At 46.2% G+C, this 14,073-nt stretch overlaps 1 protein-coding gene across 1 annotated transcript in view; it reads left to right on the forward strand.

The window, feature by feature from the left end:
• Positions 1-7,185: 7,185 nt before the first annotated feature.
• Positions 7,186-14,073, forward strand: part of LOC142590338 (CD109 antigen-like) — a 105,963-nt gene continuing 99,075 nt past the window's right edge. Inside the window, exon 1 of the mRNA XM_075702392.1 lies at positions 7,186-7,626. Coding sequence (XP_075558507.1) covers positions 7,499-7,626 — 128 coding nt within the window. The 5' untranslated portion in view covers positions 7,186-7,498. The remainder of the gene's footprint in view (positions 7,627-14,073) is intronic.

The raw sequence follows: 14,073 nt of genomic DNA on the forward strand, positions 1-14,073 counted from the left end.
AAATAAGAGGCGTTTAAATCTAACTCCTGTTAAAAAAGCGAAATCAGGAAGAATATTTAAGACTGGACCATTTAGTGACGACGACGTCAGCGAGTCCGCTGATTCATTTAAAAAGATTGCACTATGGACCGGGTACCTAGACAAAGCATACTTCAGGCAAATTGTCTGGGGCAAGAGTCGAAAATATACTCAGTAGGTGTGACCGATTATTAAAAGTTGAATGTGTACAAACCAAAAGCGCATCGCTAACAATTATTAAGTTAGATTTCTGTGGGCACAGTTTTCTGATGGCCAGAGTAATTGCCAAAAATTCTGCAAGAAATATTCGGGTGTAATCAGCGAGGCGGAGAGCAAAATATCGGTTAAGCTGATTTGAAAAGATGCCAACTGCGGCCTTCTTTAAATTGTATGTTGCGTCCGTTGAAATAACTGAATGAGACGGAAATTGACTAAGATGATCTTGAAGGAGACCTTCAAGTACGCGCGCTGGAAGAAGCTTTGCGTGTTTTGCAAAAATATAATGAAAAAATCAGTTTCACCTTAACGAATTATTTTTGGAGAAATCATGTACAGTAGACGAACATGAAGTTTAGGTAACAGCGTCTGAACAAAACCAACTTGTGGCTATCGATAACGTCGCCAACGTATTCTGAAAAATGAATCTAGAGAGTTGTTGAAAATGTATTAATAATAATATTTGGGGTTTTACGTGTCAAAACCACTTCCTGATTATGAGGCACGCCGTAGTGGAGGACTCCGGAAATTTTGACCACCTGGGGTTCTTTAACGTGCACCTAAATCTAAGCACACGGGTGTTTTCGCATTTCGCCCCCATCGAAATGCGGCCGCCGTGGCCGGGATTCGATCCCGCGACCTCGTGCTCAGCAGCTTGAAAATGTATTGCAAACGGGAGAGGGATGCATCGTAAAGCTTCAGAAAAGTCAGAACAGTAAGTTGTTTAAATCTGGACTCAAGCGGAAAAATTGCAGCCTCCAGATAAAGCGCATCGTTAGCCAGAAAACTTAGCAGCCAAGACAAAGACGCAGCGCTTGGATTTGTAGTAGTATTATAGGTATTAGTTTGTATGCTGCACATCCCGAAAAAAGAAGACAGCCGAATTCGAGAATGGAGTGGACGTAAAAAAATTTGAATCATCAGCAGCGTAGCCCTACGCGTACCCATCCTTTTATTATTGAAACGGCGCAACAATTCTATTAGACGTTCTGCTTTATTAGCATTTGTTTCTATTTGATGCTGCCAATTTAGCGCACAATCACACGTTATCCCTAAGTACTTCAAAGCTGCAACTTGCGGTATCGTCTCATTTCGACAATGAAGAGAAATGAAAACGGGATTTGACAATGGACACACAAGTAATGAACATTTCTTGACGTAAAGGGGGAAAAAGACAGTTCGTTCAGCCAGAACTCGAGTGCAGAAAAGTAAGATTGCAAAATCTGGTGAAATGTATTGATATCCCGTGATGAGCTGAAAAATGCAATATCATCAGCACAGGGATAGAGTTGCATATCCTGATGAACTGGGACAGAAGATAACGAAATATTAAACAAAAGTGGAGAAAGAACTGATCTCTGTGCTATGCCTCTCGTGTGTTTAAGCGTACCCGATGTCACCCCATCCTTGAAACAAAAGAATTGTCTATCAGAAAAGAACTCTTCTATCCAGGCCATTATATAACTGGAACAGCACAGCTCGCTAATCTAGAAATTAAAATTCCATGGTCGACACTGTCATATGCTTCTGCAATATCTAAAGTTACCAAAGCTGACACATCTCCTGATATTCTTACGAGTCGAATGCTAAATGCACTTAAACAGTCTTCTTCTTCCTCGGCTCTGGAGACAATAGTCGCGCTGCTACAAATTCAATAAATGTGCTTCACCGCGTAGCAGGCACGACATGGGGAGGGTCGGTTTCATCACTACTAAAAGTACATAATGCACTTATAAAGCAAAAGACAGCACATTCCTCACGTACTCTGCATGGAATCTCCCGTTCATCTGAAGAGCAACTTCAAGGATTAATAGCTAGGAGCCTTAGAGTATGCTTAGGCTTTCTTTGAGAAACCTCAAGTTCCTTAGTAATTGCAGAGGCACGTCACCCTCTATTTCCTGTTATGAGGACGGTTGAAACCAGTCGACACTTCTTTCGCGTTTCAGTGCAGTACAAAAGGCACCCACTAGCAATTGTACTTATTGAGAGAGACAGGGCTCGCATCAATATGGTCATTCAGGTGCACGAAAATCTACCACATCACGAATTTTGAATCTCAGATACCTCATACCCCCCATGGCGACTCGTCGCCCAGAAAATTAAACTTTCAGTTGAAGGAATTATTCGCAAACGAGATATGTTCATGCTAGCCGCAGAACTAGCGTTATACCAGATATACATTCGGTACCCTGGTTATTATATGCAAGCGTACACAGATGGTTCTTGTGAAAAAAATTATTCTGCAGCTGCCTTTGTCATTCCAGAATGGAAACGAATACGGACGTGTAAACTGTTTCGCACGACATCAACTACAGCAGAGCTTTTTGCAATATTGTCTTTGTTACGATACATAAATTCAATGCAAAAAGGGAACCAATGGGTCATGCTTTGTGACTCTTAGGAAGCTTCGTCGTCACTTCATGGTGACATCAGCTATTCGCAAAACATGGTGTTAGTTTACGAGACACTAAAGGAACTCAAGTGAAAAGAATCCCACAATAATGTCCCCAGTGGATACCTGACCACTGCAATATCCCTGGGAATGTTGCAGCAGACAAGGCAACTAAACAAGCGCGTGTTAAAGCAACATCTGGTCTCCCTCTAGCACTAGGCGAGCGGCACATATTAAGGCTGATCTCAGCCCGTTGTTGCACAGCGACATGGTTTGATCAGAACTCAAAATATTCAGATTGTTTCAGATTGACCCTTCGCTTCAATTTAAAATCCCGTCCACATTGGATACAACCAGAGCCTTTGGAACGCTCATTCATCGTCTGCGGCTCGGTACCGCGTATACAAAACACTTTCCACACACAAAAAAAAGTTCAAGAACTGACAGTCTGGAATGTACTTGTGACCACGCGGATGAGGATGTACGGCATCTTCTCGTAGAATGTCCGCGACACGACACACAGAGACAACGTTTAGCACGTTATTTAATGGCATTGGACCACTGGCCCTTTCGCCTCAGGAAGATCGTAGGTCCTTGACCAACATATTAATTGCAGAGACGAGTGTTACTGGTCCTCCAAGGATTTCTAGAAGCGAGCAATATTCTCGGAAACTATTGAGTAGGGTGTTTATCTGTGATAAGCACACCCTGTCTGATTAATCTGACCCGACTTGGCCCATTGAATGCCTTGATTCGCGCACCTTCGTTTCAATCTAAGCCGTGTTTTCGTATGTGCCCTGGCTTTAGTGTAGTTATGTGACCGAACTTTGTGTTGACTTTAGTGCACTTATGTAACTTTGTAAAGTTGCTGTGTTTTTTTTTTTAGCTGACTTTCAGTTTTAGTGCGGCATTAGGGTACTTATGGGACTGGACTTTGTATTATTGTGGTTTGGAGGTGACTTTTAGTTTTAATGCTTTTAAGTTAATTCTTGTTTTTTATTTTCATATCTCTGTGTGAGAAAGAGTAGCTAGCGCCAATTAAAGGTGTCAATATCTCCTAAGCACCATATAATAATTAAAGAAACAATCACGCATTAAAAAGTTAGTGCTTAAGTCAAGCATATGTGTGTGCTTCAAGTTTTGTACTCCTTTCATTTTGATCCAGGTGCTTTTAAGCAGTTTTTTTAAAGATACTGCATGCTTAACGGCCAGACATATTTTTTACCTCATGCACTCGAAACAGTGACATCGGGTATGTTCAAAGGTTTCGAAATAATTATAAACTTCAAGCATTGTACTACAATTTGCCAAGTGTACTAAACTGTATAAGCACGTAATAAGGTTCACGTTGGAAGACCTACGCTTGTACTCTGTGAACACAGAGTAATATTATTGTTGTGCATGTCATGTTTTAACACACGGTTGTAATCGTACTGTACTGTTTACTTTGTTTTTTCATAATTGAAACTGTCATATATATAAACACCCGGTATTTGCCGGGTGTTTTTTTAGACCATACAGAATTTTTAAAAATTGCCTGGGGCAGATAACATAATCCCAGTCATTGAGCTATAATAATATACTCAAAGAGACCGACATTACTTGCACGAGAAATCGAAATTCATAATCAACTAATGAACAAACATTCCCTAATTATATTTTTAATTCATCACTTCGTGGTACATATTGCAATTTTCTAATTGTAGCTGGGGGGTTCTCAAGACGTATCCACTTAGAACTAGTTTTCAGGATGACACTACTTTCGAGATATTCATTCCAAAAGTATGCGACGAAAAACGCACATGGGCGTTCCAGTTAAGTTTAGGCTTCAATGCATAAAAGGACGGTTTTTTAAAGAACAGGTGAAACGAAATTGAAGTTCTGGTAGTACGACGGCCGCGCCAACGCGGCGCGCAGTTCTACAGCTTAAAAAATGTTTTTGCGTTGTGCGTTTTGCAGGTACGGTCTCGGGGTGGGGGGGGGGGGGCAATTATTAGGTGTGAGTGTAAGTCCGAACCGGACGTGTTATGTACGCAACTTAGTATATGTCGAATAAACGATGAATCAAACTATTTGGCCACTCTCATCGAATTCCGAGTATCTAGGATCGACTGCATTATCCAAAGCTCAACTTTTGCGTAAGGCGGTGACAAACGCCACATAACTTATTTTTAAAAAAAAACACGTGTATACAAGAACAAAAATGTTGCGCCTACTCCGGTAACGGCACATTGAATAATGTTCTTTTTTACTGTGAACATAACTTAATTGCTGGCTGGAATTTGACAGGAGGCGGTGTACATGACGCAAACCAGAACCTCTTTGTTTGCGTCAACGTTTTTTCGTCAAAGTACCCAAGATATTTTTTTCAGTTCCATAAAGCACGCGTCGCAAGCCAATCAGCAGTCGTTAAAACTTCATGTGACTATTCAGTGAAAGATAGGGTGAGATCAGTCGCGTTATAGGCATTGAGTTACAGTCACGGCTTCAAACATCCTGCAGTGCGCGTAAGAGAACTGCAGGATGTCATTTATAACCGTTGGCACCACGCCGTACACGACGTAAGGACATGCCCCCCCCCCCTCCAAAAGAAAAAAAATATATATAGCGCTCAGTAGATGAGTAGTAGTAGTAATTATATATATATATATATATATATATATATATATATATATATATATATATATATATATATATATATATATATATATATATATATATATATATAGCGCTCAGTAGTATCGTGTTTTCATAAAAAACACGATACATCATTTTTTCCTTTTTTTTTAGTTAGCCTCTGTCTTGACAAGTTAGAAGGTGCAACCACAAATTTTCGATGAACCTCGATCACTCTTTTCTCCTGGGCTAGCGTCACCAGATTTGGCATTGTCGATTGGCACCGCGCACTAAGTGGTTGGAAGATATCGACGGATTCGTTCGCCACGTGAGGACATGGCCCCATGAGCAAAGTTAGACCTAGTGAAACGACACTGCGTGCTTTTAACTTATTTTGCACTGGCCTAAGGTTGAAAACAGGGCGTCAGCATGACTCAGTTCCGGTAGTTTTCATACTACTACTACTACTAATAATAATAATAATGATAATAATAATAATAATTTACGGTTCATCGTGCTTAGCAAACTATACAACTCAGCAACGTTGAACTTATAACTAAATTTCTGGGCGACCGTGCCCACATCTATCACTAACCTTGATGAATTCTCTTTTCGCTTGCTTAACAATGAGATGTGCTATGTAATTAAGCTGACTTACATAAGAAGTGTCCAGTATCACTCATTTTCGCGTTGGCAGCTTATTTCAATTTCTAAATGCCGTCTGATTAAAAACTACTACGAAGTTCCCAAATACGCTTGGGCACAACAGCTCTAACAATGAATGAATGAATGAATGAAATATTAATTTGTCTTTGTCAAGATAGCTTTATGCTTTAAAGTATTGCACTAATTTAAGAATTTGCAAAGGCAACCGCAATAAACAGCCAGATGGAAACGCGGATTAGCGATTGAATCAGGAGTGAGGGAAAACGTAAGTTTTGAGCCGGTTTCGGTGAAAATGTATTGGAAGCATACGAAAGAACAAAGCTACATTACTAGCGTTCAGAAAGTAGTTCAGACGCTCGAGCGGTTCGCAAGAACAGGCGCTGGGCTTAACGAAGGCGGCTTCCCGGTGACATATATTGCTCGACTATGCACAGCTTCGCGCACTCTGCTTCTTCATGTCCCGTGACGTGACGGCTACATGCAAAGGTTCATGGAAAACTAGGCTTCCGCTGCTGGAGACGCGCGCTTTTCACTGTAAGCAGCGTAGACCACACATTGCGACCGCATATTCTTTGCGTGGCCCTTAAGTGCCGCGAAAGCAGCTTTCTGCTATCGCTCCGTACTTTTCGGGGAGTCCACGCCCCGAACACGCTGGGCCGCCCAGCGCTTCTGAATAGCCGCGTCGTTCTTCATCGCTGCTCCCCGAGCAGAGGTGGCTTCCGCATCTCCATGTATTCGCGACCATTACACTCCTTGGCACGTGTTAAAACGACACGGATGACTTGCGTACAAGCAAGGGTGCATCGCACCCGAGGCGCGCGCACATCTACCATTCAAATTAAGTGTGCACCTCCAGTGCGCGCATTTGTTTGACGCGAGGAGGCTTGTTGCTTATCTAATGGGAAGCTCGGCGGCGGCAGCTACAGCCGATCGGTTCCGTGCGCCGAAGCCGCCCATCGCAAAAATGTGGGCGTCGGCGTCAACAAAAACATCTCACCGGCAAAGAACTGACGAGGAAGCCAACACGCAAGACTGCCGCCGCAGCGACCCCAAAAAATCGTGACGTCACGAGTGCGCTCGTAATTCCACTTTACTCCACTGCCTCTGCCGCCGCTCGATAATGATCTCTCGCTCAAAAGAAAGAGAAGAAGCAAACCGGTTTGGCGTCGCTTTTTTGTTTTTCTCTTTGCCCACTCGCATCACGGCGTCCTCGCGGCGGTCCGAGCGCACCACAACAGGTTTTTTCGCTTCGGCGTTGGCCAGTTTCAAAATAACTTACGAGCTCGCCAGGCACCTGACTCAGCGACGCGTCGAAATGCGCGCTTTGGCCGGCCGCGCTGGCAGGCCGTGATCGGCGCGCGAGTGTGTGCGCGTGTGTGCTCAGCCGGCCGTGCAAGCAGCAGCGAGTCGACCGCGGACCATGGGTTCCGACGCCTGAGGCGGCGTCACGCGCGAGCTTGACCAGCGGCCAGTGCCCGCTGCCCCAGACGCCCGCAAACGCGCACGCCTAGCGCGCGCGCGCGCGCGCGCGGCAGCGCTTTCGTTCGGTGCTGCGACCTCGCGGCGACGCCGGGAGCTACTCAGTGCGCCATGCTAGCCGCCCTGGCCGGGTTGTGGCTCTGCGGCGTCTGGTCGGGTTTCGGATCCGCGGCCCTGACCAGCAATGAAGTCACCGACAACCTGCTTGTGGATACACTTGGGCTCAGCAGCATCGAACCGTAAGTGCCGCGCCCGCTGGCGCGCTTCTACGGCGGTCGGACGGGAGAGTGGGTGCGGAGTCGCATGCCATCACGCGCACCCTCCGAAAGGGTTTCGAGTGACAGCTGCATTCGCTGGTGACTCCGTCATCGACACTGGCACTGTTGTTGACAGATACCTAACGATCCTTCAGCAACAGTCCCGTGCGACGGCGAAACACGCGATGCTATCTGAAGTTTGGGGCGTGGACCTCCGCGTGCTGGGAACGTGGTTAGGGTATAGGGTACAAGCTACGGCTGCGGTAGAGGTTCGTAAGAAAATGTTCGGAGAATTTGGCAATAGTTCCGGACAGGCTAGACAGTGGTTGATATTACAAGAAAATGGCACTTATGGGTACGTCCACTGAAGTACTCGCGGCGTTACACCGGATGTAAGCAGGTGTTTACAATCTGTGCAGAACAAGTAGGAATAAGAAGGCTCCATAGGTTACGCGCTTCCGCTGATGCTACGGAATTCGTGCGTGGAAGCGTACGAAGATTATCCTCGAATCGTTTATCTCTCTCTGTTTCAACTAGCCATTCGGATGTTATTTAAGAGTTCTGTAAAGATGAGAATGTCCTCCATATATAGCCACGCTATGCTGCTACCAGTGAACACACATATTTCCCGCGCTGTAATGCGAAATTGGAGAAGTTAGTGGATGACACGAAGCATAATCCAAACTTTCCAACTCCATGCAGGTGAAGGTACGTAAACCCGCTTGTTCTTGACATGCTTGTACTCCATGCGTTCATATTGTTCCATTGATCCGACAACAAATCCACTTTATCTGGAGGCCCAGAGTGGTTTCTGAAATGCATTATATTTAGTCCCAAGAAACCAGGACAAACTAATATAATACATCAGCAGCATTTCCGCCGTCTAACGTTCCGCACTCGCAGCGCTCGTTGCGTTAAAAGACTGAAACGAAGCAACGCGCATTTTGAACACGTATAGTGTGTCGCACGCAGTGGAAGCCGATGCAGCTGTGCAGCGGAGACGGCGGCAGGGACACCTGTCAGCGCGTTCACAATGGGCGCCCAAAGCGCAGCGGCGCTCCTCGACGAGAATCCGTTGAGGAAACGGGCGAATCGGCGGCCGTCCGTCCGCGACGCGCAGCATTTCATGGGCCGCTCCTTCGGCCGTTCGTTACTTTCACGTTTACTCATCCGCCTGCGAAGGACGCGTGTCGCCGCAGAGAAAAAGGACGCCCTTTTTTTTTCTTCTTCTTTCTTGCTCCCTTCGCCCACCGTTGGCCAGCGCTGTGGCTGCCTGAGCCTTCTCTTCGGACGGTGACCAACGACGGCGCGGCGCACATTAGCCAGACCTCGCTGACCGCTGACCCCGTCTCTCGTTGCGCTGTTCGCTGCTGCGGAACAGCTTCTCGGTCGGCACCTGTACGAGAGGAGAAGCGGCCGAAGTCGTTTTGCGGTCGTCACGCCGAGTCTAGGTCCCTTCGGTCCGCGCGACTAGGGACTTATTTTGAACTGGAGCGGTTTTCGCGCCAAATGGCGCAGGGGCACGCCCGCTGCCTGCGGTGGTCGCGCGGCGCGCCGCTGAACCGCGGTGGCACCACCTCCCGCACGACGCGGGACAATGAGACCGGGGGGGGGGGGGGCGTCGCCTGCACCCCCCCTCCTCGCGGCTCGGGTGTGCTGCTGCTGACAGTTGCAAGGTGTACTGACGCCGCTCGGTCGGTAACGGAACGCCAGACGACGCGGAGTCACACGCAGCGCGAGAAATACGCACGCATTGTTATCAACCGCAGCTTTGCAGGAGAGCGATGCCCGTGTTCCCTGAACGGCAGGCGCAGCCACTCTGAACGACTCCTTCGATCAACGTCACTCCACTGTCAGTTTATGGTCTCCGAGTGGTGTCATACGGCGCACGATACACTGCACTGTTGAAACTTTATGGCAAGTTTTCTTTTTCGTGAGAGGTAGTTTTCTTTTTCGGGAGAGGTAGAGGGTCTTATTTGCGCGTTCGAATTTTAATGCTACGTCCACTGCTGAATAATAGCAGAATGAAAGCTGAAGTAAAAGATTAGTTAGGAAGACCTGTGTCAGTAAGATCGAATAAAAAGGTTAGCTACATCGCGGTGTATACGGGGTGCACGATAGTTGGCGAATCAAATCTGCTAGTCCGTGACACGGAATTTTTTTTCTATAGTATGTGTGATAATAGGCATAAATAGGCATTCAAACTTTCGAAACCTCTGACGCATCTCAGCCTGAAATCAATTCCTGTGTCGGCCTCACTAAACCTTCAGTTTTTGAGGTTTAGGTGCGCTCAAACGATCTAATCTATAACGACCTCAAATCAGCCACACCTCAAACTTTTACGCTATCAAGCTTAATTAATTAAGTTCTGGGGTTTTACGTGCCGCTGACAAGCTTTGTCGCAGTGGACCACGGAAAAAGTTTCAAAGATTTCTTACGTTTAAAAACACACGCGCAGCCTGTTCTTAGTCTTGTCTGAATGTTTTGACATAATCACGCCAGTGGCAAATAGTGTAATTAGATTACATGGACATGCGGACATCTCTTTAACGACAAATCACAATTATCAACTCACTGAATGACAAATTTTCACTAATTAACATTTCATTTATTGTACTTATGGCATATGTTATCTCAGACTTTATCGCTCACATTTAAAGGCCATTTCACTGTGTAATATATATATATATATATATATATATATATATATATATATATATATATATATATATATATATATATATATATATAGCAATTGTGCCTCAATATTATACGCTGTTTGACTTGTTGACTTGCGATCCAGGCTGTCCCAGATCCGTACATGTTCTGACATACCAAAGCGCGTGCCAGAGCCCCTCCTCAAATTTGATTGATGCTCGGGCTATAGAATAACTGCTTACAAATATAATAAGTGAAAATTTGTGACTGAGATAATTTATTACTGTAATACACTTTGCTTTTCATACAATCCAACTTCAAAAGCCCGCGCCCCCCCCCCCCCCCCCGTTATATGCCACACCACTTAAAAAAGAAATTGCTAAAACGAGAAGAGAAAAGAATAATCAAAATGGACGTTGTACTTTAGAGCAGCTTTAGTGCATTGCATGATGCGCCGTTCGAAATTTTCACCGATGCGAATTGTGATTATTTCTAAAGTTCATGTTCCATTTCGTAGACAGCCCCTCTCCTCTTTAGTGAGCGGACTATTTTCAAACCTAGATACATATATCTGTGGAAGCAGGGCCTTTCTTTAAAATTTGTGACTCACAAAGCTTTGTTTACTTTGTGGGCATTCTGGCTCAGCAAAGGCCCTTCGCCACTTGTGCCATCTTTCACAGCCTGTATAGATCAGATGAGGTCAGCGCTAATTTCGAATACTAAACTGTGTCAGGTGACATTGTAACGTCGCGGAAATTTGCAAAGTTTTCTCACAGCACTTCGGAATTCGCATCGTTGACGCCTCGATGATGGCTTCCCGTAATGTGCTCATGCCGGCCCAAGGCACCGAGCGTAACGCAGTGGTAGCTGAACATGTGAATACTATCAAAGACAGCACGTGCCATTGATGTGAGATCGTGTGCACTGCACACGCTGCACATGCTGATTTGAGAACGTGTTCTTGCAGAAAAATCATGACGGCAGTGACAGATTGAAGAACTTCAAACTTGCAACACGTGCGCTTTCTATATACTATCATAATTCTCTTTCAGCTACTAGGCTTTATCCGGCGAGCTCGAAGTAAGCAGGTCGCTTTGCATTCAGCAGCAAACGGGCGTATCCGTCCTCTTTCTTCTCAGAACCTGCGCCAAATGAGTTGAGTGGTTGTAGGCTACTGGTGGGATTAGCCTTGCAGTTGCTGCCGGCAACTGCTCCACCGTAGCGACACTTAAAATAAATAAATCACATAATCAGACACATACCTCCCAATTACAAATGGTCACTCCTCAGTTCACCATGTGGAGGCCAAATCCGTGTCCTGTAGGTAATTTAAAAGAAGGCGAGAGCCCTCCTTCCTACACAACCGGTTCCCGCGCGGGAAAACAATGCCCTGAAGAGAACTGTGAGGAATGCTTCAACAGCTTTAGATTGTGTTGTATACAGCGCGAGGCAGGGACAAGGGCCGCGCTTGTCCTCGTCTTGCGTCCCTTGTCCCTGCCTCGCGCTGTACCACACAATCTAAAATGGAAAACCAACTAGCCCAAACATCACTCTTCTAAGCTTCAACAGCACCGCACTTAGTGCAGTCCTATACTGTGACAGTGCGAGAGTCTTCGATCAATCACGCCGTAGAGAAGCCCGCCGACTTCAGCAATTCCAGCGCAACTCGTACGAAGAGTGGCTCCTACTCAAACTGTACGCCACTCTGCTGTACAAACACTCACTCTATTTGCACTTGTAATTCAACCAACAAGGGAAGCTGCCAGACTAGCTTTGACATATACCTCACTCCAACTGAGCCATCTGAGTCCCCTCACGCACCCTCCTTCCCGCGAATACGCAAAGTCCGCTTCAAGAAGTATCTCCTTTTTAATAAACATATTTTGCTACTACTAAGAGACATAATGAGCCACGCTAGGCTAAATGATAGATTGTTTGCTGGTGAGAACGCATATATAGATAGCATTTGCTGAGTCGCCGTGGTTTATGCCTATATCTCTAGCACTCTCACTCTTATTTTCCATACGTTTTCGAACACGACCTTGTATACCCCTACCAGCATCACGACAGGTGTGCTATGTCAGGGGATGACTGTTTCGCTTCCGATGGCCGGAGGAAACGTGCTTGCGTATGGCGCGTCCTTTTCCGGTATGGTTTACCCTGATCAACATGTGATCCTGTGCACATACATATAGGCACACCCGTGTGTGGATGGCAGGAATCAACCCTGTAACCAGGTTGACCACATTCATGGCGTGACTGTCAATTTCGCATGCCCCTAGTTTTTCTTTAACGGACAGACACCATGGGATACATTTTTCAGGCGCTTCGAGTCGCCGCAACGGCTAATGTGTGATGAACGTTCTCAACATCAAATAATGTGCCATCAAATAATGTTAGTGGCGGTGGGTGCACTACATAATCTGCATTCATCGCCAGCATCACTCAAGAACGCTTGCAGCGCTCGCTTGGTGCGCATATTTATACATCCTCAGTTACTATCACAGTATTGCACTTTAACAACGTTTGGTAATATCCTGAAAGTCGAGAATGCGCTATTGTTCCGGAATATATGTGTACCTGCCCAGGTCCCGACACCGTTGCTTGGGCTCCGTCAGATATGGCTCGTCATAAAACTTGAATTTCTTGAATCGGTTAAATTGTGTTTTTTTTTGTTTTTTTTACCGACACCTACTATACATCCATGCTAATAGAATTTGCATCTTGCCAGGTGCAGCTGGAAATTCGTGAGCCCCTCATGCTCGATTCGCACAATTTTTCGGCAGACTATAGTACATGCCTTTGGCAGCTCACGTTAATACCGCCCATCGCCAGAGCCGTGTGATCATTCCGGAATAAGGTTGCGATCCGGCGAGCGTGAAGGGGGCAAATTTGCATGAGCTAAGCGTGGAGAGCTCAACTCTGGCATTCTGTTTAGGCCGCAGCGCGTATGCACGCCTTGAGGTGCTTCGGGGTCTTGCAAGGAAGGCGGGTGCCGCGCGCACGTGCACTTGCGACCCCGCCGCGCGTCTGTGCCGGGCGTCGTCCGCTCGAAACGGGAGCGCCGCTCGAAAACACCTGCGAAGCTGCCGGTCGCCGCTGCAGACCGTGGCCGCCTTGGAGGGCGCGACGGGATGGCATGGTTCGGAGGAGGTCCTCTTCCTCGGACGCCCTCCTGCTTTGAATTCAGAGAAGGATGATGATTGCGGTTGCGCGCAGACGTTAAGGCTGAGGTTATCGTGCACGAAACGACAAGCTAACGGAATACCGGTGGTCCTAACCTGACCAGGCGGACTTATGCTGGCACGCTAACCAGATGCTTGTTTCGAGCAGACAGGGAGACACATTTCCAAGCGCCCTACAAACTGGCATATCGTATACTATAAAAAAAAATATGAAGGAAAGGTAAAGCCATTTGGCTTCTTTAAGAAGCATGTTTGGCCCTTCCGGACGTGCAGCTGGAAGAACTCGGCGAACTCCGAAGCGATTTATACGTTTCGGTGCAATTGCATGGTCCTGTCTTGGTGTCCAGTAAACCGTTTCGACCGCGGTGTCTACCCGCACAAATACAGTATAGCTTTGTTATTTGCATTAGTGCCTGATAGGCAGCAGCAAAGTAAACAGGAAAAGACCGACTATCGTGTACTCGGGTGTAGGTGCACGCATGAAATTCAGGTAATTACACTGCTACTATACATATATTATTTCCTGGTTTCGTCTCAAACATGCATTTTCGTCTGCAGCAAGCTGGGGTGGTACAGAGATTTCAAA

The sequence above is a fragment of the Dermacentor variabilis genome, chromosome 1 (assembly GCF_050947875.1).
Source record: "Dermacentor variabilis isolate Ectoservices chromosome 1, ASM5094787v1, whole genome shotgun sequence".
Classification (NCBI taxonomy): domain Eukaryota; kingdom Metazoa; phylum Arthropoda; class Arachnida; order Ixodida; family Ixodidae; genus Dermacentor; species Dermacentor variabilis.